Genomic DNA, 24947 nt, shown 5'->3' with positions numbered 1-24947 from the left:
TTAGATGAAGACGTGATTTATTATTTAAACATTCTAACAGTTAATTACCTAATAAATAAATCAAATCACTTTTTTCCGCTTATTAAACATTTCCCGATTGGTTTGTTAATTGAATCTCTTTCTTTTGAAATGAAAGACGCGAGAGTCCGAACCTCAAAATTGACGTGGGTTTTGAGAAAAACAATTAATATGAAAATCACAGAACATTATGTTTTGCGATTTTCTCTTTTTTTTTAAAAAAATGTACTAATTTGCTTAGTAATATGTATTGCTCTTCTCAATAGTAAAGTTAAAATTTAAAACCTTTTATTTTACAAAACGCAGCTGGAGATAGCAAAATTTTAGTCAGGAAAAAAAAAATGTTGACGAAAAAAAAAAAGAAATAAAAAAAACAATATTTCAGACAAGACATAGTCATTATAATAGGAAATTTCTATAAAAGGAAATTTCCTTTAAGCGACGAACTCCCGATTCGCTATATATATTTGCGCACTAATCCACACTCAGCTCACAACAAGTTCAAATATCAAGATTCACTTCCTTCTACGTTCATCAAATTCGCCGGCGAAAGATCGAGTGACGAACCGAGAGATATCGAGTCGCCGGTGTTCGGAGACACGATGACGATGAACACGAACTGCATCGACTGCATGGAGGTGCAAAACCCGGGAAGGATAAGCATGGCCTTGGTCAAGCACTGTCAGTGGGCCGAGTCCGACGCCAGGTTCTTGAGGACGATCTGCGCGAGCTCGAGGGAAGAGGCCGTCGTCGGCGACGACCCCGTCGTCGATGGGTACGCGTGCCGGCAGAGGTTTCTGAGGAGCTACAAGTTTAGCCGGAAAGAGGAGACGGTGGCTCGGCGAACCAAGAGGTGGTGGAGGGTGAAGCGGAGCACCGCCACCGGGTCGTCGTCGAAGGAGGGGGACAGGAAGGAGAGGACAAGGGCAAGAAGGAGAAGAGCAATGGCGACGGTTCTTAATCGTTTGTCGACAGGTTGTCTTCAACCTTCCGTTTCCGTGCGCGGCTAAAGTGGACGCCGACGACATGGTTCTTCGGACTCGGCCGGAGACTGAAGTGTTCTTATGTTCCTTTTCTTCATCAGCTTGCGGAGTATTCAGATGAATGTGATAGAAATACTTCTGTGATTGAAATCAAAGCGTTCTTGCGAATCGGATCTTCTTGTTTCCGTTTTCTAGTCATTCGCGACGGGAGTTAACGTCGGTCGCTATAATTCATGTGCCGGTTCACTGGTTTTCTCTTACGATCGAAATCGAGTCGATTCGGCGGGCGTTAATCTCCGGTATGATTCCGTTAGGAATATGATGAAGATGTGAAGTCCCACCAGATTCAGTTCTTGATCTCGACTTATTAACCCCCCTCTAAAGCTCGCGTGATCGATGGCGATAGAGGATTTGATTACATAATGTCGTATTTAAAAGGACTAAAATCGGATCTAATCTTTCCTTTGCTACGAATAAAAAAAGGTATGGCGAGTGCCCCGGCGAACTGATTATAGAATCAGTTCGGACGTGATTGTGAACACTCTTTTGCGACACTCGAAGACCTAATAGGAGTCCTATCGTCGTTAGGAGTGTCATATCAGCGACTTCTGATCAAAATTGATCGAAAGGATTACGTTGAAAAATCATTAAAATGATTAAGACTAAATTAACCAAACTAAAAAGTTTAAGTATGAGACAATAAGTTCTAGACTTTTTAAAAAAAATTCAACTATTCTTGTTTGAGCGTACTTCCTTTTCTTGTTAATCAAATTTGTGGTATCAATTGCTATTGGAAAGTGTAAACAAGTTGAACTACTCGAGAGTTCCTCGACGTCAACTTATCGATTGCTTGAACTCGGCTCGCTCTTCTCGATTGTTCTCAAGTTCGAGTTGCTCAAATTATGAACTCCAATTTGGCTCGAATATGAAAATGCGCCGAGTCGAGTAGCTTTCTGAGCTAATCGACTATTTCATGTACTTTAACTTTATCCATACATGATACACTCACCAAAAACTGTATACATCATAAAAAGATACATGACATTCTCTTCTAATTTCATTGCATTTAGAGTTCTAGCTCGCGCTAGAATTCGAGCCTGAACTCTGGTGGGAGCTCAACTCGAAATGCCTAAAATATAAGCTTAACTCAACTTTAGAACTAAAGTTTAATTTCAAATCGAATCGAACTCGAGCTCAAGTTCAGGGGAAACTTTAGCGAGTCAGAGTCGAGCGTGAGAAATCAAACTTGGGTCGAGTGTCAAGTTGTGCATAATCGAGTAGAGCAGAGTCGAGCTCGAGTATTAAATCATGTCAGTCTGCAAAGAACAATGACAACACCAATAATAAAAGCGATAGTAACTTCCACATTCTCATCTCAACACTGCCAATTTCTAAGCATCATGGCAGAAGTAAAAGGAGCAAGATAAAGCAAGTATCTTCCTGATTCAAAACAGGCATCAACGTCAAGACACGAAGAAAACTATATTTGGCCCGACAAGGAAAAAGGATTGTCCTCACTTTCGCGAATTCGAAGAGAAGAAAAGGAATCAGAAAAAAGTTTACTGTCTACAACTGTACCAGCACAACCTAATAACGACAACCTCGCCCTATCTGAAAACTGCAAACTGTGCGGATTCGATGCTAGTTATCTTTTTTCCGAGACAAAACTTCGTTATGCCAGCAAGACAGCGAGAACATGACATCAATATAGACGACCACGGCAGTTGGATGCTTCACAGTGGCAAGGAGCACCCTCTCCAGGAAGAATTTCATAACGATAGTCGTAGGTTAATTCCTCACCTGAAGCTATCTGCTCATCGAAAAAGAAAATGAAGAAGGCAATGTTCAGTACATCAGACCTAGAGAATGGAAGCAAAAAAATAAACTGACAGTAATAATAAAAAAGAGAATCCCCATTTAAAGAAAGACTCTGTAGCATGCAAAACAAACCAATTCTGAGGATGATGGCCTATCTACTGCTAGGAATGAAAAGGTAGTCTAGAACACCCTCTTGAAATGTGGTTCTTTTCGTCATCAAATCGGAGAAGCGAGTATACAGGTACAGTATGAGAACGTAATAGTACCTTGGCAATCTCAATTGCAAACAAAGCTTTAAAAAAATGAAAAAAAAGAGGATCCCAGGGAGCACTTACATCTCTGCTTGCATATAAACCAATATGTGCACGATGGCTTTCCATGCTTTCCACAAGAACTCGATGACTCGATAGATTAGGCGAACAGCTACAAAATCAACATGTTAATCAATACAGCTGCATGTGACAGGAGATTGTCACTGTAATTGTAGTCTTCCGACTTGTCTAGTTCTCAAGAAGTGCATCCTCCCTTATCTGCTTTATCTCAAAGCCATATAGCTGAATCTCAAAAACCTATCTCCTTCCGTATCTTTGAGGCAACCTATAGAAATACTAGGACGTGCAAATAATTGGCACAGGATATCGAGGATGTCTATACTCTTTCCATTATGACTTCCACACTTTCATTTGAATATTCATAGAGTCACTTTAGGGCAAGATATTCATAGATTTACATTAGTCAATCAGTGTATATGATAACACGTCATTTATTGACTAAAACTACATAAGATAATTAGAAGAGTCAATTTCATAACACATGTACCCTACCTGTGATTTATGAAACGAGAAACATTTCCATACTTTGTCGCATCAATCACATACTTGACCTCTTCTTCGATTAATCTGCTCGTATTATTTATATGGGACTTGATGTCATAGAGATAACTGCCACCTTCTTTGCCATCATACCTGAAGCACAAAAATTGGGAGCTGATACATATTTCTACAACCCAGCATTAACCATCAAAACTGGATAGGCCTGAGAAGAAGGTACCTCTTGCGCCGATTATCTGCCTCAAAGTCGTCTAAAACTTCCCCAATATACTCGCATACAAATGTTCCTAGTGAGATTGCTTCACCTGCTCGGACTGCCCAACCCTGTCAATTTGACATAATCAGCAAACCAATAGACTCCTCAGGGCAAGAACATCAGAATTACCTTTTTCTCTGTTCTGAAGACTTCCAATTTTACCCGAACTCCTCTCTGCAAAACTCTATTGTGACAAGTCTTGCTGCAGCGGCACATGCGATTGCACTCATATACAAGGTAGCCCTCCTGCATAAGTTTGCAATATGTATGACTTGGGGCTCAAAGACAATGAATCACAAAGCTATACACATCAACTAGACTCTAACTATGAGCTACATGGAGATGGTGCAAACAAAGGAAGTTAAGAGCGAAAAAAAAGCAAGGCTTAATTGCAACTGCAATCCTGATTTATCGAATCTGTAACGATGTCAACCATCCTTTCAATTTTTGTACCTCCAAACCTGTGAAGTCTTCCGAATTCCAGTAAAGACTTTGCTCAGAAAGAGTCAATGTGTTTTGTCATAAGGCTGTGTCTGAGAAGTAATAAAAATGCCACTGGAGCTTTTCTTAGACAGAGTGTCTTTAACCATCATTAAGTTGAAAGTATTTTCTGAAACTTCATTGAGTTGAAATGGAAGTGAAAGTAAAGTAGCTTCAATTTGCTGCAAGTGAATACTGCAATATTCTTTATTTATTAATAATGAAGGAAACTATATTAGTTCTGTTAAATTTTTTTTATTATTGCCAATCTTAGCCATAACTTTTGCCCAAAAAATTAATGCGTGTATTATTTATGTACAATGCAGGCAAATAGGGCACATTAATCTTTAACAGAAACAATGTCTTACAAGGGGAGCTTGCAATAAATCAAAAGGTTAGGCCTGACTGCAAAATTTGAAAGGATAAAGGAAACATAGGTGGGACTTTGGAATTAAACCAAAAAATGGAACAATGAGAACGGAGAATGAAAACTCCAAAGCCCAATGCTTGACAGAAATTTTATGACACCAATCTCTGATTCTAATGTACGATGTATCAAAAAGAGGCAACTTTTTGAGCATTAAGTCAATTTACAGGAAACAAATTCTGCCTAAGGATTAGATATGCAACTTTTTTCATGCTGCACAAGTTACAACTGGCATACATGAGTCCACTTAAGCATTTCCAAATGCTTAACAATCAGCAACTTCATTAAAAAGCCCTTTCGTTTTTTGCAGCTGACAGCACCTTCAAGTATTTCTATGAGTAATTAGACCCTAGCACAAGTAACAAAAGACCTAGTAGACTGTTAACCTCAACAGTACCTCCAGTATGATGCGACCAAACTCATCATAGGGGAATCTTCCACGCATGGACCTTCCATAAATGTCTTTTGCATCTTCATTGTCATTATCGAAAAGGTATACATGATCACATGCTTCTTGTCTGCATGAAAAATTCTTGCAAGTACACCCAAATTGCAAACTCTGCATATTCAGAAAAGAAGAAAAAGGAAAGGACATTGAATTGTCATGAGCTCATTCTTGATAGGTACAAACTACTTTTTTATAACACACAAAAACCTACCTCTGTTTCAAAGGCAGCAGATCGGTCAACTACTGGCTTCGTAACATAAGTAAAGCTCTCCCAAGGCATGGAACATATGGCATTTTGGCCTTCAGCTCCAACAACATCAAGAGAATCCAAAAGCCATTCATCCACCACACAAGCCATAGGAACTGATTCACGCCCAAAGCTTATGTCTTCACACAAGACAATAGCATTTTGCAGTGTCCTAGATTTTAATTGTTGCGAGTCAATGACATAGTGGCTCTCATCCACTTCCCACTCGTCATCCAGATGCTCTGCTAAATGCCGAGAACTATGATCAACATTACCTTTTGAAAGAGGGATCAATGAAGACAACACATGGTGATCGTCCTCTGGTTTACATCCATTAGGACAAACAAAATCATCTAAGTGCCAGCTAATGTGAATATTGTTCTCACTGCATAGTTTGGCTGCCTTCAAGTAAAAGCGCTCGGGCAATACTCCATACATCCGCTCGAATGAGGCTTTAATGCTGTACTTGCAGCAAGCGGAGCGAGCAATTGATAAAACGTCCAAATTGCTCGGCCGACATTTTGTTTTCTGAATATGAGAAAACAGTATTTGTGCAATTCTTGAGCATTCGGATTCTGCCAACCTGGTATATCTGGCTACTTCTGTTACATGAGGCTGCAAATTTGTTACCATGGAGCTAAGTGATTTCGATGCCTGGATACGCTTTTTCAAGCTAGCCCTATTTCTGATCCTATAAGACGCCGCTCCCAGAGCTTTCTTAAATCTTGGGCGACTAAGTCTCCCCGATTTCATCTGATAAGCATAGTAACGTACACCTTTCTTTGAAGGCCGAGAACTGGCTAAACTTGGTCCCATATGAGCAGCTTGATGATGACGGCCAAGATCTGGAAGCAAATTAAATTTTAACCCGCAGAACCTGCAAACGAATTTTCGCACGCCACTTGCTTTTACAGTGTTATTGTCTGTAGAGGCTAAGTTTGCAGGCTGGGGTTTTGAAGGTATATCCTCCACTGCTGAGGGATTAGGTCGTCGAGCAACCTTTGACAATCTGAATTCTGAAGGGTGAACAGAGAGGACATGTGACCACAGCTCCTCCGTGTTTCCAAAATGGCTTCCACAAGGAATACACTGAAGAAGCTTGCACTGCTCCACAAATTGCACATGGTGTCTCTCCTGCACATGGGTTTCTAAAACCTTCTTGTTGGTATAAGAATCAAGGCAAATGGCACAAGCATAGCCTCTAAACAGCCACTGCGCTTCCTTTTTATGTCTGTCCATCCAATGGCTACCAAGGACTTGATCACTGACAAATTCTTCTGAGCAAATCTTGCACTTGATCGCTTTTTCATCGCCGTTGCTACCGTCATCTGTCAATGGTAACATAGCCTCTTCTTCCATTTCAGGCAGAATATCTTGTCCATCTTCAGTAGCACCACAGCCCCAAATTCTCGTTAATCTCTCTTTTTCAGAGCAGACCAACTTCATGAGAAATTCCCCGACACTAAGATCTTTGGAAGCTTCAGATAGGGCCCACTGGAATTGCACATCCATGGGAACTGGGTTCCGAAGAGACAAAATGCTTTTAAACAGCCTAAAGAATAGCTCACATGCCTGATGCAAATGGATCTTTTGTTCCTCAGAGGAGCAATCCCCCAAAAGCTCTAAAAACACTTCTTTCGAAATTATCCTACTCTTACCATTCCTGGCTCGTTTAAGCCAGCTCGGAAGGTGCTTGTCACAGTACAGCGAATAACGACTTGGACTATCCGTGCATCGCTCATTCTTATCGGGCGAGAACAAGCCTATACAGTGGGGCCCCACCTCCATGCCATTAAAATTTCTACCAGAATGCTCTGGCATCTCACCTAAGCCTTTTACTGTTGACAGTGAAACTGCGACAGGATCAGCTCGGACCAGACTTTGAACTCTCCCTACTTCCACACCTTTAGAATACACATTTTCTGACCTCCAAATACTCTCTTCATGCTTTCTCTTGTGTGAATTTTCTAACGCAACTGAGCTTTTAGTACGGTCAGTTTGAGGCCTGTGCTTCTTACAGAATGTGGAGCCTGGGAGAGAACGGTGCTTGCATTTTGTGCCTAGTACTGTGGTACCTTGACAGGGCGGTGTTTCAACAGGAGGTGTCCTTTCTGCTCTAGCAGAACTGCCCAAAAACCGAGAGGCCAAATGCACACAGCAGTAAACATCACCATCGTTGGCTGACCTAACGCATTGCCTTCCTTTAGATTCAATAAAAGCTACACACTGCCGACTCTTACCACCAGTAAATAAGGCCTTTTTAATGACCGTTTCGTTTACAGGTGTCATCTCCACAGCTTTTGCTAGATTCATTCCGATATCATTGGCTTGAATTGAGTCACCGTGTTTGCCCTCCACAACCATTTTGTCCCATTCAGCCACATTACCGGGTGAAGCCATCGCTTTGCCACCTACACCTTGAGGTTCATGTTGACGAGGTTCAGACACTGCAGCACCATTTACAGTATCTCGAGAGTTGAAAAATTCAGAATCAATCTCGACAGTTGCAGCCTCATCGGATCCTTTGCTTTCTATCTGAGAAGCATGCACATCTGCACGACGAACTTCAAGTTTGGGCCTCTTCCTATTCATCTGTAGATTGGGGACTATGGGATCGCCATTGTCTCGGTTGTCAATGTTTACACCAGTAAATTCAGGAAGAGACGTTGAGAACAATTTCGTAACGTCATGCTTCCAGGTTCTCCACTGAGTATTCAGCAGAGGCTGCAATGGAGCCTCCAAGGAGTTCACCTCCTTCCACAAGACAGAATCAAACAATTCCTGTAACAAACAACAACATTAATCCAAATTCATGAGAAAATAATCTATTAACATATCTACTTCGACATTTGACTGGTAATCCCATGTTCACATTCTGTTCCAAGTGTAGACTGCTGAATCACCCCATCAAAAAATCACCAAATAGGGTTGAATGAAGTGAGGTGTCATTTCAAATAATGTCAAACGAAATCAATTATGGATGCTCTGACATGCTGCAACGTCTGCTTTCAATAGGCCAGATGCCATTCCAACAACAATCTTTCTATAAGAAGCTTCCGCACTGTCTTACAATGCAGCTCGTGTTTTGCTTGAAACGACACCAAGTGTCCCATTACAAAAATTTGGCAAAGAGAACTAAACAGGAAAGTACCAGATCAAAGGCATTTATAAGTCATACGGAAGAAAAACAAAATAGTAATTGAACCATTAATACATTGAGAAACAGCAAAACCAAGATTTTCCCCACTAGATGCTACCATTATATTCTGACTTTATATCCTCTCAATAAAAATATGTTCATGATCCATAACCAATAAAAGATGAGGCAACTTGTCAGATATCAAGCAAAGAGAAATATAAGGAAAAGCAATTGGATGATAGGTAAACTTCCTTTCAAAATGGATTTCAAAGAAGTACTTGATCTATCATCCAAACACGACAAGGAAGATAGATGAAGCATAAAAATTACCTCTGTCAACATTTCAATGGTTTCGGCGCTGTCTGCCTTCTGACACCTCTGTGCCCAACTAGTAAATGCTTGCTGTAGCCATTCAGAACTTATGTAGCTCTGCAATATCATCTGCAGCATAAAGTAGCATTAGTTCACTAACCGCGACTTACAAAGAAGCAGCATATCTTGATATTTCAATCATAAAAAGTAATTCTGATGACAGATCTAGGCCTTATATCTTTACTTCCATATTAGATTGCATATCTGCCGCGTTGGACATGCATTTTGAACACCTGCATTACCAAACTTTTATGCAATTGCAGTTAACTCTCTACCCTAACCTGCATCATCTCTTAGGAAATTTTTTTGGAGGCCATACCAAGCCAACAAGGCACTAACTACAAAGTAACCTAAGGACCCAATCCAAAGCATATTAACAAGCTTAAAAACTATCTGAAAAAGCATAAAACAAAGTGCAAAGTGCAAGGTGCATGTTCTGAAGGTTTTCAGAGAATACAGAAAATATCAACATAAATTGCCCTTATCTTGATAAACACTATTAATGGCCCTCCTATTCAACCAAAATTTTAGCTAACAATTAACAAAATTCCTCCCTTTCAGTTTAGATGAGGAGCATCGTGACACCAATTAGATCAAGCTAAGTTTCCTACATGCCTATCGTTCTTGCATAAAGTATTTTTTGGTAAAACATGAAAAAAAAAAGAAATGAATGATACTATTAAGTAAGACTGATTACATACGGATGTATGTAAATAGCACATAGATTCAACTGTGTATGTCTGTGCGTACAGCTAAAAAGAATGCCACTAATAAAGACTTATTAAATTCCAAGATCCTCATTCTAAATCATGATCAGAAAAGAAAGTTACAGTGTGCAGCTTCAAGAGCATCCTTTCAGTTTAGATGAGGAGCACCATGACACCAATTAGATCAAGCTAAGTTTCCTACATGCCTATCGTTCTTGCATAAAGTACTTTTTGGTAAAACATGAAAAAAAAAATGAAATGAATGACACTATTAAGTAAGACTGATCACATATGGTTCAGCTAACCATTAGCAAAATTCCTTCCTCTCAGTTTAGATGAGGAGCATCGTGACACCAATTAAATCAAGCTAAGTTTCCTACATGCCTATCGTTTTTGCATAAAGTATTTTTTGGTACTATTAAGTAAGACTGATTACATACGGATATATGTAAATAGCACATAGATTAAACTGTGTATGTCTGTGCGTACAACTAAAAAGAATGCCACTAACAAAAACTCATTAAAAATTCCAAGATCCTCATTCTGAATCATGATCAGAAAAGAAAGTTACTGTGTGCAGCTTCAGGAGCATCCTTCCAAGATCAGTATAACCAGTGCAGTGAGATGCTTCCCTAGCAAACTCCTTCCAGACAAGTACATCCCTCGCTGCCTCTATCATGGCCTAATGAGTTTGAAATTTGAATATTAATTAAAAACATGTGTATGTACTATAAAATGGAGAAATCAAACAAAAATCACCAATCCCATTAGTGAGAAATTGGAATAGAACTCCGTTACCTCTATGTGTAACTGATCAACAATATTTAACATGCCAACAGCTAGCTTCCGCATTATAAACCGGCGTGCAACAGTCAAATCTTTGACTGTTTTTATTCCAGCTTTATGTGTCCTATGAGCAATGGGCTCCGGAAATTCATAAATAGGACGAACAAGAAGCATATCCGCCCATGAATAATTTCTTGTGTGTGGGAAAAATATGACAAAGTACTTCTTCCTCTCGTGAGTTGGCTTTGCTTTCAAAGTTGATAATGGCCAGTCGGCCCTTTCGCATCTTATTCCCGCTTGCCACTTCCCTCTCCACTATACTTAGAGAAACACAGAAAGGAAGAAAGAGATACAGAAGAAAAAAAATCAGGGCTCATCTTGTTAATAATAAACCTTAAAACCTTCTAACTTGTAAGAACTAACACTCCCTCTCCTCTTCACCCCCCCACCCCCACCATACCCTGAACCTGTAACCTTGACAATAGACCTTTTTAAGTCATCCAGTTGACATGGGGTTAATGGTTGAAATGGGTCATAAAAGGACTAGCTACGGAACAAATAAACCAGCAACCAGGTTGAGTTAATCCAATTAGCTGCTTGTCTAGGCTGACCCAGCAAATCTCACCAAATATTTAGCTGCTATAAAATCTCAAAGCCAGTGAAACCAAACTATAAAAAGTGTCAAAGTGAGATTGTGCAATAAAATAAGTGGAACACCACTGCCAAAATTTAGGGTCAATCAAGAAATTTGAATTCTTATACAATCCTTAAAAAGCCAACAATAAAATTGCTAAACACTAAATCTGGAGAGACCATAATTTGTAAAAAGAAAATCAAATCAATACAGAACTTCTGGTAAACACGGTCAGTGGACAATGAGAATATAACCACAAGTCAATGGACTACACTGTAAGGCCAAAACCCAGCAATGCTTTAAAGTATGTAGAAACTACTTAACTGGCTCATCCAAAATTCTTGATACACGTGCAATGCGCTTCTAATACAGGTTTAAGTCATTATTGTAAAGGAATTTCAAAATAGAAGAAAAGGAAAACTCCAGCCATTGAGAAAAATAATCTGACTATTACCTTCACCCATAATGCTAAAGATTCATCTCCTTCTAGCCACTTAGGCTCAGAAACTGATGATTCTCCATCCCTGTTATTGCTTGGCAATTCACTCTCAATAGTATCCACAATAATTTGAGAATTCTCAGAGGCCAATAAAGATTCAGTGCAATAGCTCTGTTCATTTATGTTACTTTCTTCAAAATCAAGAGAACCACTAGATGCTTTTGGGTCATCCATTGAGCAATCAGAATGTGAAGCTCCACCCAACTGGTCCTCAAGATCACGTGTATGGTGGACTGCTTCTTCACCGTCGACGTGTACATCATTTCCTTTCCCATCCACAGTAAAGAATACAGCATCGACTCTGCTATCTGAAGCTTGAACTCGTTTCTCAGATTCAAGATAGATAGATTCTCCATCATGGACAGCATTTGTCCCTGAAATCTGTTGAGAGCAATCTGTTTTTCCAGCATATTGTAAATTTGCACGAGGGAGCCACTCCATTGTCCACGATGAATGTAGCGTAACACTTCAATGCTATAAACCTACAGATCGCTAAAGTAAGGCAGCTTCTATAAAACAGGAGAGAATATTTTCCCGGCTAAAGGATGCTGTTCCAAAAGCACTGAACATTTCCCTGAGCATATGCCAACACCATCATCCCCTTATACAAGTAAGAGGAAGAGAAATTCTTAAGAACAGCTGAAAAGCCAGTCAACTTATTGCACAAAGCCAGGTATCATCTGCAGATTCAAGACAATCGCTTTAATAAACTGATGGTGAAGATTTTCACAGAAAAACAGGGACCTAAGCTATCAATATGGATTGTATCACAGTACAGACAGCATTCCAAGCTAAATCAACATACCAAGAACAACCAGCTTATCCTTTTCATGCCAATTTATGCAATCTCTCATATATACACACGATACACCTTTTTCTAAAGTGAAAACTGAAATGAGAAAAATCGTGCTTGGAGCACTCGCACATTTTAGACAGATTGCAATGCACAGAATAAATGGACGAATTTAAAACAGAAAAACAAAAGAAAATACTTGAATTTGCCACTTCATAAAGAACTTCATTTGAACAACCCATTTCCTAGAATCATGGACACGCAAAGAACCGATTGCATAGTCCTATAATGGAGTTAGAGTCGCAGTTACTTTCTTCTCAGACCAAAAGTCACGGAGAGGTTCTCTGTCCCTAATGCAACAAATAAGCTGGAAGTTTCGGGTTGGACCACCTCAATCAATATGCCTTATTGGAAGATTTTTGTTACAACATTATAAAGTTCCAAGATATTCAACTAAAACTACCACCGGGTCTCAAAATCAGTTGCTTCATACCAAAGAGGAATGAATGAATTTTTAACGTCTGTCTATGTACCGAACAGTCACTAGATGGTCACAAGTGTTCACTGTCTACACTTTTTCAAAAAATTCTATTAGAAAATCCTCAATCAGAACTGCTGCTTCCTCCTGATTTAGGTTCCACAAAAACTAATGCAAGATCACGCAATCTTAAATCTTTAACTTTGCTTTTATTTTTACCATGCAGTTTAGTTGTTAGAATGGGCAACAACAGGAGGGCAACTCTTTTACCGATCACTTACAAGATGAGTATGATCAACTCTTTTCCTCCAAGGAAACCATTTGAAATCGTCAACTACGTCACAGAAATCTAATGAAGATGCCATAAATGTTCAGCAAAGAGAGTACTATACATTGCAGGAATTGGCGGATTACTGTCATTTTAGAAGCGGTTGTCTAGTTTCGTTAGTCATAAATCACTTACCATCAAGACTTACCAAACGAAATAAAGAAATCTAGTAACCGTACAACCATATATGACACAAGAAGACTTCTCTTAACTTAAAACACCATAAAGAAAAATCGAATCAAAGCATAAAACTCCAGAAATTTGCCATATTGGCAATCAAAGTAACTCCATTTGAGTGATTGCCAACTATAAAACTCTGAACTCAACATCAAAATTAAACCTTCATGAAAAAGCGTTAAAGTTCCTGCAACTTCACTAATACCCAGGTGACACAACTGGATTTATCAACGTCCCTAGTCACATCCTCATGTAACATCACAGACAAAACCATTACATAAGTTTCCCCGGAAGAAAAAAAAGAAGAAGGGCACAACGGAAATACAAAATCAAAAGCTTGCGCAACATGCAGAAATCGTAATCGAACCAATGTGATAGCCTCTGGTTGGAGACATTAGCGGATAACCCCTGATCAGAAGAAAGAACAATGCCTTTCGAAACCCTAAACATCTGGCAAAGTTAATTAAGGATGAAATTGCTCGAAAGGGCACACTGTATCTGCATCTGCGAGTCGATCAGCAACAGTAACAACATGCTTCAAGTTCATCCTAACAAGACGGTCCACATCCCTCGAGAAAAAACCCAAACTTTTGAAGAACCCATGAACCAAAACTAGGAATTAAGGCCTTGAATTCACGAATTGGACATGAAATTGCACACTTTGGCTTTTTTTTTTTATTCCTTAGCGCATGCAACAATTGAGGGGTGGGTGCAGGTGCAGGTGCAGCTAGAGCTAGGTCACACCACGATGAAGTTTACAGAGATAAAAGAAGATGCCTAAAATTGAGATTACATGCCACAAATAATAACAGACATGAACGAATGTAATGTGGTTTATGTGGATGCATGTCGATGATGTCTGTTTTTTTACCTCTAAGGAAGGGAAGATGGGTGGGGGGTTGCACGAAGACCACCACCATTTGCCATTGTTGATGTTGTTTTGTCTTGTTGGCTTATAAGACCAAGGGAAAAAAAAAAAAACAAAAAAGGAGGGTTAGGCAAAAATCGGGGGTTCGGGTTCTTTCAGTTCCTTCCTTAGACAGAGAAAGGAGCCAAAAACAAAAAAAACCACATGTGTCTGCCTGTGCTGTACCTGCTTCAACCTCTAATCGTGCGATATATCCCTCAATCGAGCACTAAAGGGGTCAGCAGCACTAGAGGGTTAGCAATGGTGATTGGAATATAAACAGAGGAACATATAAAAAAAGTGGGTGTGGGTGTTGGTGTGGTTGTGTGTCGTGAATTTGCTGGGATGCTGGGCATGATGATGTACCTGTACCGAGCCCTTTCGGTCATTAAAGAAAAGGGGCTATTTCCGGAATACCCAAAAGGATATTAACATAAGAAAATCAAAGTAAAGAAAGAAAGAGATTTATTGCTGAAAATCTCAAAAGTAGTGATGATGATGATAGAGATCTAATAAGGGCGAGCCGGTCAAAAGAGGGCGAAATTCCCTCGTCAATCAAAATTGGGATTTTTCTAATGGAGGAAGTTGCTGGGTCTGGTCTCGCTGGTGTGCTGGTGTGCTCAAAATCTAGTCTTCCCTATCTGATCTTTTCCCCACCTTCTTCCTTCTGACATAAGATGGAGACTTGGGGATCGGGCCGTGCCGTGCCCTTCTTTTCGTTCCACAGGCTGGAATTACAATAATCGTCGCGAGTTTCCACGTGTCGTCTTGGGCTCGAGGGAAGATTCAGACCGGCCAGAAAACTTTCCTCACTGGTTTCTGTGGGCGGCGATGGAAATTTCGGTCCCCCCTTTGAAGATGGGCCCGTTGACCATCATCAGCCCATAGAAAATCCTTTTGGTTTTGGCTCCATTGGGCCTAAGTTCCCAATCTTTGGCACCCCAGTTGCAGTTCTGCCATCGGTGCACTGTTCCTTCCTTACTCTAGCGGCCGCCGCTGCCGCCGTGAGGCTTTCGAAATTCAACCCGTGGAATGCATTCAAAAGAATGGGGTCTGTGGATGATGATGGCGCTTGTTTTGTTTTTGTTTTGTCTAAGGATGTAATCATCAGTTTGTGACAAGACCACCTGAATTTAGTGTCGTCGGTGGTAATTTCGAAAGCATCTTGAGATCGCTTTTTCAGTCCCAACGTCTCTGGTGTATGTGTTTTTCCCTCCCCCCCTGTGGAGGATTTAACGACTGATGAGGTGAAAGTAAAAAGCTCATGATTATGAAAGTCGAGCTCATGATTGCTTGTGAAGATATGCTTTGCTTGGAGAGTGGTTCTTTTGAAAGGCAATGTTTGGCAAAAGATATATATGTTCGCCATGAGCCAGTTTCATGTGAAGTTCCCTGTAAAATGATATTGGGACAGAAAGTTCACGAGAGTATTTCGATATTCTAGATGGATATTAGGAGTGAGTAAAAGAAATCACTCGGATTTGACCGAACCGGCCGGTTCTAAGTGATTTTCGATTCCATTCAATTGAAACTAATGAATTTCGGTCTGGTTCCAGGTTCGAGGTATGGAACCGCCTACTCGGACCTTCCGAATCGAACCGATTTTTTATTTTTAATTTTATTTCTTACGGAAGTGAAAAATCTCTAATATCTCCAAACCTCACTCTTTCATGCCTCTTTCTCAAATCTTAAACAAAATTCTAATCTCATTCTCATTCTTCATGCCTCTTTCGCTCGACTCTCAAACGCCACTCTCTCGCTTGAGTCGCTCGACATGTCTCTCTCGTGGCTCATCTCGAGTCTCGACTCTCACCTCGCTCTCTTGCTCTATTTTTGGCCGATCGTGATCGCTATCGCTATCGCATCTTATTGAGGTAAATATCTCATGCTTTTTTTTTTTGTCGTTCTTCATACACCATTGTAGACTACGGATGCATTTGATCATATCGACTATCGAGAAATCGGACAACATCTTAAATATGCTGTATTGATCATTTTGTGTCTCTTTGATTTATACATTTCCTTTCCTGCCCAAGGAGCCGAACTGATGTCCCTTTCTATTGATGATGCTTCTCATTGCCTTTTCAAGAGAGTCTCTTCCGGCTGCTATTATTGCAAGTTATGTTATTCTTTTCTGGCATGTGTCTTCCTTCTCATTACCAATCCTACAATGGATTTGAATAATGGAATATATGTTAAAAAAAAACAAAAGAACATACCACCCATTCCTTTTTCCCACCCGAGATCTGGACTAGTCCAATTCCAGGACCAGATGGTCATGTTATTGGTTCCAAAAATTGGGAACTGGTCTCTCTGGTCCAGTTCCCAGTTCTTAGTTGGGAACGGGACCACTCAGGTACCGATCACCCCTAATTGATATAAAATCTCATATGGACCTTTCAAAGTTATTGTTGAATTATTATTCTAAGCAATTAAACGATATAATTTTCTCGATAGAGTTTAAGCTTTGAAAAAGGATATTGCATTCCGGCATTATGTTGTCTTTGGCAAAGACTAAAGCAGTCAAATTGATGGGTCGAATCGGGTCGAGTTTGGATTGGGTCGAAAATGATCCGACCCAAATTGACCCATTTAATCTATTTTGACCCATTTATACAATACAAATTTTGTAACCCATACTTGACCCGACTTGTACCCAACCCATTTACTAATATACTTCCATATTTAATCCAACCTATGAAAATTTGTATCCACCTAATTAACCCACTTTAAGCTCTTCATGTTTGTATGTGATTTGGATAAAATTGCTATTTCTATTATAAGATGCTAAAGACTTGGCTTTCAACATTGCATAGAATTTTCAATTTTTCTATTAATTCATAATGATGAATAAGAGAAAGTTAGTACTTGGTAGTAAATTTATAAAATACAACAACAAATAACGTGGAGGAATTGAAATTTAAATTAAACGGAAAGTTAGATATTGAAGGACATGATTTATATTGACAATGGATTGCAATGACAAGAACCAAGATTAGAATATTACATAAACATAACAATGTCAAATGCGACCAAGGAAAAATATACTTCAATAACTAGCGGAAGAAACTTACAAAATTAATAAAAATAAAAATGATGGGAATAAAAGTTGGTGACATATGCCTTGAATTCGAGGTCGCGACTTAAATTTAAGGCCATGTGATCTCCCATGTATTTGAGGTCGTGAGATCTCAAAACAGTATATGTTGCGACCTCAAAATAACGACGAACTCAATTGAAGCCAATTTGAGTACTATGATAATTTCCGATCAAATGTGACATTAAATGAGTTGCAAAAAACTTCAAAAACTGAATTATATTAGTTTTAGGCTCTTGGAAACCGAAATTTTTAACTAGGCATTTGCTTGGAAGCATAAGATTAATTGTCAACATGATGTTGATGAATTGGCACCAACATTATGTGCACTCTATGGGAAGTATTTAAACATGCTTAAAAATAAAGGAATTAACTTAAATAGTAAGGGCATTTACTCTTTTCCTTGTGACCTTCGATTTAAGCCTTTTCAAGAACACTCTAGAATTAAAATCTTGAATGCACCGGATTGGTGTCGACTAATAAGTCTCATGCTCCAAAGTAAATGCCCAGTTAAAATTTCCAATTTCCAATCTCCAAGAGCATTTCGAGAAAAAAAGCTAATCTAAATTGAGCTTTTGAAGTTTGTGTGCACTCTCCGGAGAGTAATTATTACGTTGCTTACAAATAAGGTGTTGCCCTAGATGGTAAGGGCATTTACTCCTTTCCTTGTGGCCTTGGATTTAAGCCTTTTTAGGATCACTTTAATAGTAATATCTTGAATGGATCCGATTGATGTTGGGGAGTCTCTCTTTTTAAAATCGTTCAGGGATGTGGATTAATTGAGGTGCGCGAAAGTTGACTTGCACGATCACCAGACTGCTAACAAAAAAAAAAAATTCAACCTGCTCTAGGAGTACACTGTCATATAAATGTGAGTCCTAAATGAGTGGCTGCACACCACATGTGAGTGTCGAGGAGTATATAGCTAAAGTTTTGAAAAAAATTTCCATCTTAGTCAAATCATCCAATTTCAAAATTTAATGTGGGCCAAGATATACAATCTCAAGGGATTGACATTATCTCCTTTAACGGCAAATTTGACTTGAGGGGATATGACAGTTAGGGCAAAACAAATGGATGGTCTATCAGGATCTATTTTTATTTTAAAATTTTTTAATGTTTTTCGAAAGTTTAAGGACTGTCTGCGTCATTATGCTTTCACAAATTGACTTTCGTTTCATGTGAAACACCCAAAATTGGGCCTAATTCCAAAAAATGTGCCAACTTTATCTTGAGGTAAAATTATGATCCGAACTTTTTTTTTTCACAAAAAATCACAAACTTTTACTTAAATCCCAAATCTAGCCTGAACAATTTGAAAATTTCACATCAAGGGGCCAGATTTGGAACTCAAGTAAAAGTTGGTGCTTTTCATTGAGACAAAAAAAAAGTTCGAATCAGGATTGTCACTCAAGGTAAAGTTGGTGCTTTTATCAGGAATTAACCCCCAAAATTGTTAAAAACATAATTAATGTTTTTTTACTAACTTTTAAAAGATTTGGATAATATTTTGAGTTAACGAAGCTGTGAAATTTTAATTTCGTTTTCCTAACTTTTGATGACAAGACCTCATTCCTTTGCCTCGACTATAAATATATATATATATATAGCAATCTCCATGACCAAGGCAGTGTGGACCAGAGTGTGGGGACAAAGACAAGAAAACAGGGAACTAAGGAAAAGCATTAGAGATTCCCTTCTTTTGCCGGATATGATTGGCAGCACCTCACTTGTCCCCATGTCTTGGAAATTCTTCCACAGCTACGTACTCTTCTCCTCTCTGTGTCTCTCTGAAAGTATTTTTAGAGAAAATCACATTGTTTGGGTTCATGTAATTAGGATCTTTCACTTTTGGTCCTTACATTTGGTTTTGTTGTTATTATAGTCCTCGTATTTTTCTCGAGAAAAGTTCCGAGAAAGTCTTAAACTTATTGTATCGGTACCAATTTAGTCCTAAACTTTTTAGTTGGATCAATTTAGTCTTAAACATTTTCACATTGGTACTAATTCAGTCAATCCTGCCAATTTAGGACTGAAATTGTTGACGGGAACGCCGGCTATCCTATATAGTACAGTCAACAGACGGCTGGCACTAACGTTGACATAATTTTTTCTATTTTTCCTTTTTTCTTTTCCCTTTTTTCCTTTCTTTTTTTTAACCTTTTCTTCCCTTTGGCTTGTGGCCAGTACTCGGCCATGTCCGGTGACCGGCCATAAGTGAGGGCTGGCGAGGGCGACCCTCACTAGAGCCGGCCGCCAGCCATTCCACATAAGATGACCGGCGTCCATCTCAGCGATTTTCGGTATAAGTTGGCCGAATGGACTAAATTGATACCAATGTGAAAATGTTTAAGATTAAATTTGTCCAATTGAAAAGTTTAAGACTGAAGTGGTAACAATACAATAGGTTTATAACTTTTTGGTACTTTTGCCTATTTTTCTCCTATGACAATTTAAATCTTTCCGTCAAATATCCATTCAAAATAATATCGAAAATTGTCGAGTCGACACCGGCAGCTGACAAACGGCGCATCCGAGTGCAAACCTCCGAAAGTACATTTTCAGTCCACGTGCTTTTCTGAAGTGTTTCAAATTTAGTCCGCTTTACTTTGTTTGTGCAATGGTGCTAGTCCACCACCATTGATTGATGAGATTTTTAAGTACGACTGATTTATGTTTCCATTCTTAACGAGACTTAAATGACTTAGGCTATCATCAATTCCTTAAAGTTAGTATGATGGTTTTCTAAGTAGTAATTGAAGAAAATTTCATCAAAGCCATTTAACATTCAAGGGTTGAGATATTGAATCGGAAAAATTCCCATAAACTATCTAAAATATTAGGTTATTAGATAGTGAGTGAAAGTTGTGTTTAAGATAATTTATAAGTCATTTACGTTTTCTTTAGAAGTAGTCTTAAATACGTCTATATGGATATGAGCTGGTTGTTGTTTAATATAGTGAAATTAATCTTATGATTTTATCAATAAGATTGGGTTCACTTATAAAAGTAGAAACCAACAATTAATAGTTTGTCATAGATTTCGGATGGAAATGTGGCGAAAGTAATAAAGTCTTCGTTAAAAATTAGGATTGGTTTTGTCATTAAAACAAAGCATAGGACTTAAATTGATCATTCTTAAAAGTAAGCACGCAGATCAAAAGCGTAACTTGTTTTAGGAGTTTGGGCATAGAGGTGCCACACACACATCAATAGCTTGGTGCTGACTCGGCAATTTTCAGCGGATTTTGAGTAGAGATTTCGACACGACTTATATTGTCTCTGTAGAATAGTCTGAAGACTAAAATTATAACTAATGTATAAGGATCAAAACTGAAATCTGCCAAAACTGCATGGACAACAATGTAATTTCTCCAATAGTTAAATCCCCACAAAAACTTATAATCTCTCTTTATCTCCTGTTTTTTTTTTTTTAAATTTTGGTTTTCATTGAACCGTGAAAATGTGCACTCCCCAGAAGACTCGAGTTTGGCTTCCACATTGCACCAGGGGATGCTCGGGGAGAACTCCTCAAGGCCAGCCGGAGCGGGCCTGGCGCAACCCGATCCGATCCGATCCGATCCAATCCGACCCCATACATGTCCTAGGTCACCTTTTTAAACCATTTCAACTATGTTTCCTCCTTTCGACTGAAAACAGAAACTACGTTTCCTCCTCAATGATGGATTAGAGTTCTGGTGTCCAAGGCTATCTATGCGTTTCACTTCTATCGTCTGTCATCTGTAACCGTGTCTTAGCCATCATCTTAGCCGTGTGATCTCATAAAAATGGCCTCGTTTGCGAATCCACAACTTCAGGGTATATTTAAAAGCGGACAACGCATATTAAAAAAGGATTGAGATCTTCTAAAATCAGGACGTAAGTGCGCCACGTGCAATTACTTTTTTTTGAGATACTGACATATGACCATCCCGGAATTGTCACCAGCCTATGTTGGGCCGAGTGATTGAGACCACCATGACTTCTAATTTATATGCAATTATGCATATAAATATAAAGAGAGACAGAGATGGACTAGGACGTGATGACAATGAAAGTGCGGCGCAGGTACGATGGTGGCGAATGTGGAGGGGATGTGTGGAGAAGGGGGAGGAGAGATTAGGGTTTGGATCAGGATATCTTCAGATAAGTTCCTTCAAAAGGTGGGATGACCTCTAGGATTTATATTCTATGCAAAATTCAACATAACAAAACTTGTGGAAATGGGCTAATCAATATCTTGAAGGGTGTTCCCCTTTATTGGCTTTCATGAATAGCTAGGCCGGTTCACTAGAACCACATCCAAACTGAAAAGCAAATCTCATGTCCTCAAGTAGCTAATGGTGAGCAATCCCTGTCAATAAGTTTCAAATTACTTAAATCACTGGTGCAATTTGCCTTCTTTTATCAAATTCTGTTGGAATTTGTTTTCTTGGCAATAATCCCTTGAAGATGTTTTTTTTTAACAACTGATCAGATGATCCCTACAGAAGATTTTTTCCATATATTATAACTTTGTCAAGGAAGGATAAAGCAACAAGAAAGGCTTACCAACTTTCAGTTGTACCTTATATTCAACTCTTTCGTAAGGTTTTTTTTTTTTTGGTAACCGAGGATCCGCCACCATTCCCGAGACTACGTCCGCCTCAATGATGGATTAGAGTTCTGGTGCAAAGGCTATCTATGCGCACTTCTATCGCCGCACTGTAACCGTGTCTTAGCCAACATCGTTCGAGCCAAGTGACCTCATATGAGGGAGTTGCGCCCACCAACTCAGGGTATATTTAGCGGACAACTCATTTAGAAAGTGTTCATGTTCTGCAAATGGAAGTTTCATCCTCATTCACCAAACAACATCGTGGAGATCGTAAAAATGTCAGCAAACCTTCAAATCCTTGGCATCTTTTGCAGCAAAAGGAACCCTAGGAATACATTTTTTTTTCTCTTCTCTTTTTTCTTTTGAGCTAAATGTGAAGGGATGTATCGAGAGCAAAGCAAGAACGATCACGTAAATCGGAGAAAATAGACGATGCACGAATTTACCCAGGTTCACCCTCGAATAGGGCTATGTCCTGCAAAGAGATTTCACTAAATTTTCGGTTTTTAGCCACTCAACTCGTTACAATGATCAGAAAAACAAGCAAAATATATATGTGCCCCAAACGCGCCCAAAACCTAAACCTATACGAAATCTCTTGACTTTCATGAATATACGGGCCGGTTAAATAAAAGCCCAAACCCGTTGAGGATTTCATGTCCTCAAGTAGCTAATGGTGAGCCATCCCTGTCAATAGTTGCAAATTACTTAAATCCCGGCGCTTGCCTCTTACAAATTCCGTTGGAATTTGGACACCGTTGGCGCTAACCCCTTGAAGACTTTCCAACAAGCGGGGTCACATGATCGTCGGATAACACTTTTTCCATAATTATAACTTGCTCACGGAACGATAAAGCAACAAGAAAGGTTACAAACAAGTGTCCCTTATATTCCCAACTCCAACGAAATGAAGGAAACTCTGAATATTTGAAAATTAAGTCAACACTCCCCAGATTTGAATAGGCCCAATTCCCTAAAAAACCCCCAACTTTAGCCTTTGTCCCAAATATATCCCAAACTTTTTTTTGTCTAATAAAAAACCCCAAACTTTTACTTTTGTCCCAAATCTACCACATTTACTATTCATCTAATTTTTTAATATTTTTTTATTTTTTGAATTTTTTAATTTTTTTCTTTTTTTTCGAGCTCGGCCTCGCCGGTTGTTGGGCGAGCCAGACCTCGCCAGAGCGGCAGTGGGGCCGAGCCTCGCCAGATCTGGCGAGGCTCGGCCCCGCCAGGGCGAGTCGGCCTCGCCATTCTTGGCGAGTCGGCCGAGGTGAACCTCGCCGTTCTTTGGGCGAGCGGACCTCGCTAGCTAGGCTGCCGGCGGGGCCGAGCCTCGCCCGGATCTGGCGAGCTCGGCCTCGACGTTGCTTCGGCGAGGTCGGCCGAAGCTAACCTCGCCGATTCTTTGGGCGAGGCCGACCGAGGCTGAACCTCGCGATTCTTTGGGCGAGGCCGACCTCGCCCAGCGGGCCGGCGGGGCCGATGGCGAGGTCGGCCTTCAGTTCTTTGGCGAGGCCAGAGCCTCGCAGGTGCCGGCGGGGACCGACCTCGCCGGGTCCTCGCCTGACAGCCCGTCGCCGGACCGGCGGCCGGCCGAGGTTGAAGGTGAAACAAAAAAAAAAAAAAGAAAAGAAAAAAATTCGAAAAAATAAAAAAATAATATTAAAATATTGGATGAATAGTAAACGGGGTAGATTTGGGACAAAAGTAAAAGTTTGTGGTTTTTTATGAGACAAAAAAAAGTTTAGGATATAATTGGGACAAAGGCTAAAGTTGAATATTTGAAAATTAAGTCAACACTCCCCAGATTTGAATGAGACAAAGAAATGGGTACCTAACCAGGGTTGTCTCTAGAAAACTTGTTTGCAGTTGGATAATATATTTTTAATTGTGTGGTACTCCGTGTATACTGGGCCTTCGTGATGAGCATTTTCATTTAATGAGAATCATTGCTAAAGAATATCATTCAATGAAGCTCGCCCATTTCATAGATCTATGAAGCATGTCTGTCACATACATTTTAAAATCGGTTCTTGAATTAAGTATGCGGTATTTAATAAAGTACTTCTTTGGTGTCTTCTGGGTTGGTGCATTGAGAAGATTGCCTCTCTGCTTGAGATGACATTGGAAGGTATTGAATTGTTTAAATCATTGGGACTGGCGATTTCTGCTCCAGGGTTGAGGAGATTTTCGAAATGGTGCTGTTGGCGCTGTCTCCCGGACTCGACGAGAATCTGATTGCCACATGATTGTTCAAATAATTTGGACAAAGCACAGTGCAAGATTTGACTTTCCAGTTTAGTCTAATGCACAATGAAGGCGATTACTTGGCATCAGTTGGCGTCTTCGATCAAGAAACAGATAATAGAGATTCACGGAAAATTTCTTTTCAACCTGACCCTCAACAAGTTAAGCGATCAATAAAACATGGCCACATTAGAAAAAACCATTTGCAGCAGCAGACTAAATCGCTCGAACGGATCTTAATCACTTACGCACTTCATCAATGTTACTATGACGGGCTTACCATCTTCCAGTCGCAATTGGGACAACTCAAGTAGTTTTTTGTTTTAAATAATTAGAGGGAACGAAAGTAAAGATGCGCAACTATCTTGAGGGCTATAGAACGCTATAGTTATGAACTTAATTAAACATTTTATGAGTTTACATGAACAAAAATCTTCCATAAGAATGCTGGAGGGTTGTTCTGTTGAGCACTCTTTCTCATCCTTTTGAGGTGATGCTTGTAACATTGAGTGTTCATATATTTGTTAACCGTGCTAATCGGTCAAAAATCAAGAAAAAAACAACGAAAATAAAGAAGAGTTAGATGCTGCTGCAGTGGTCCTGTATCGAAGAAAGAAAAGTTTCTCTGCAATCTCAACGTAAAAGGTTCCCACTAAACAATTACGGACCGAAA

The 24947-nt window shown here is 39.5% G+C and overlaps 2 protein-coding genes across 4 annotated transcripts; one reads left to right on the top strand and one right to left on the bottom strand.

Annotated features, from left to right (window-relative positions):
- Positions 1–620: 620 nt before the first annotated feature.
- Positions 621–1028, top strand: LOC115682528 (uncharacterized). The gene has a single exon (XM_030606767.1). The coding sequence runs from the start codon at positions 621–623 to the stop codon at positions 1026–1028; it is 408 nt and encodes a 135-aa protein (XP_030462627.1).
- A 1314-nt stretch (positions 1029–2342) lies between these two features.
- LOC115682508 (histone-lysine N-methyltransferase SUVR5) lies at positions 2343–14991 on the bottom strand. 3 transcript variants are annotated; one of them, XM_030606746.2, is made up of 13 exons: positions 14514–14991; positions 14292–14372; positions 11600–12324; positions 10524–10826; positions 10297–10407; positions 8977–9087; positions 5472–8288; positions 5210–5371; positions 4035–4151; positions 3870–3973; positions 3644–3784; positions 3155–3242; positions 2343–2811 (listed from the first exon to the last, which is right to left on the bottom strand). In XM_030606746.2, exons 3-13 carry the CDS (start codon positions 12083–12085, stop codon positions 2704–2706), a joined length of 4548 nt encoding a protein of 1515 aa, XP_030462606.1. In that variant the 5' UTR covers positions 12086–12324; positions 14292–14372; positions 14514–14991; the 3' UTR covers positions 2343–2703. The 3 variants fall into 3 exon arrangements, with proteins under 3 accessions (XP_030462606.1, XP_030462605.1, XP_056166895.1); XM_030606745.2 differs by having other exon boundaries at positions 14292–14991; XM_056310920.1 differs by lacking the exons at positions 14292–14372; positions 14514–14991 and having other exon boundaries at positions 10524–10831; positions 11600–11723.
- Positions 14992–24947: the final 9956 nt, after the last annotated feature.

This window comes from Syzygium oleosum, unplaced genomic scaffold (assembly GCF_021117445.2).
Source record: "Syzygium oleosum isolate NSW1041296 unplaced genomic scaffold, Sole_v2.1 Sole_v2.01, whole genome shotgun sequence".
Classification (NCBI taxonomy): Eukaryota; Viridiplantae; Streptophyta; class Magnoliopsida; order Myrtales; family Myrtaceae; genus Syzygium; species Syzygium oleosum.
The sequence above is the reverse complement of the archived record's forward strand: the minus strand, read 5'-3'. Positions and strand labels throughout refer to the sequence as shown.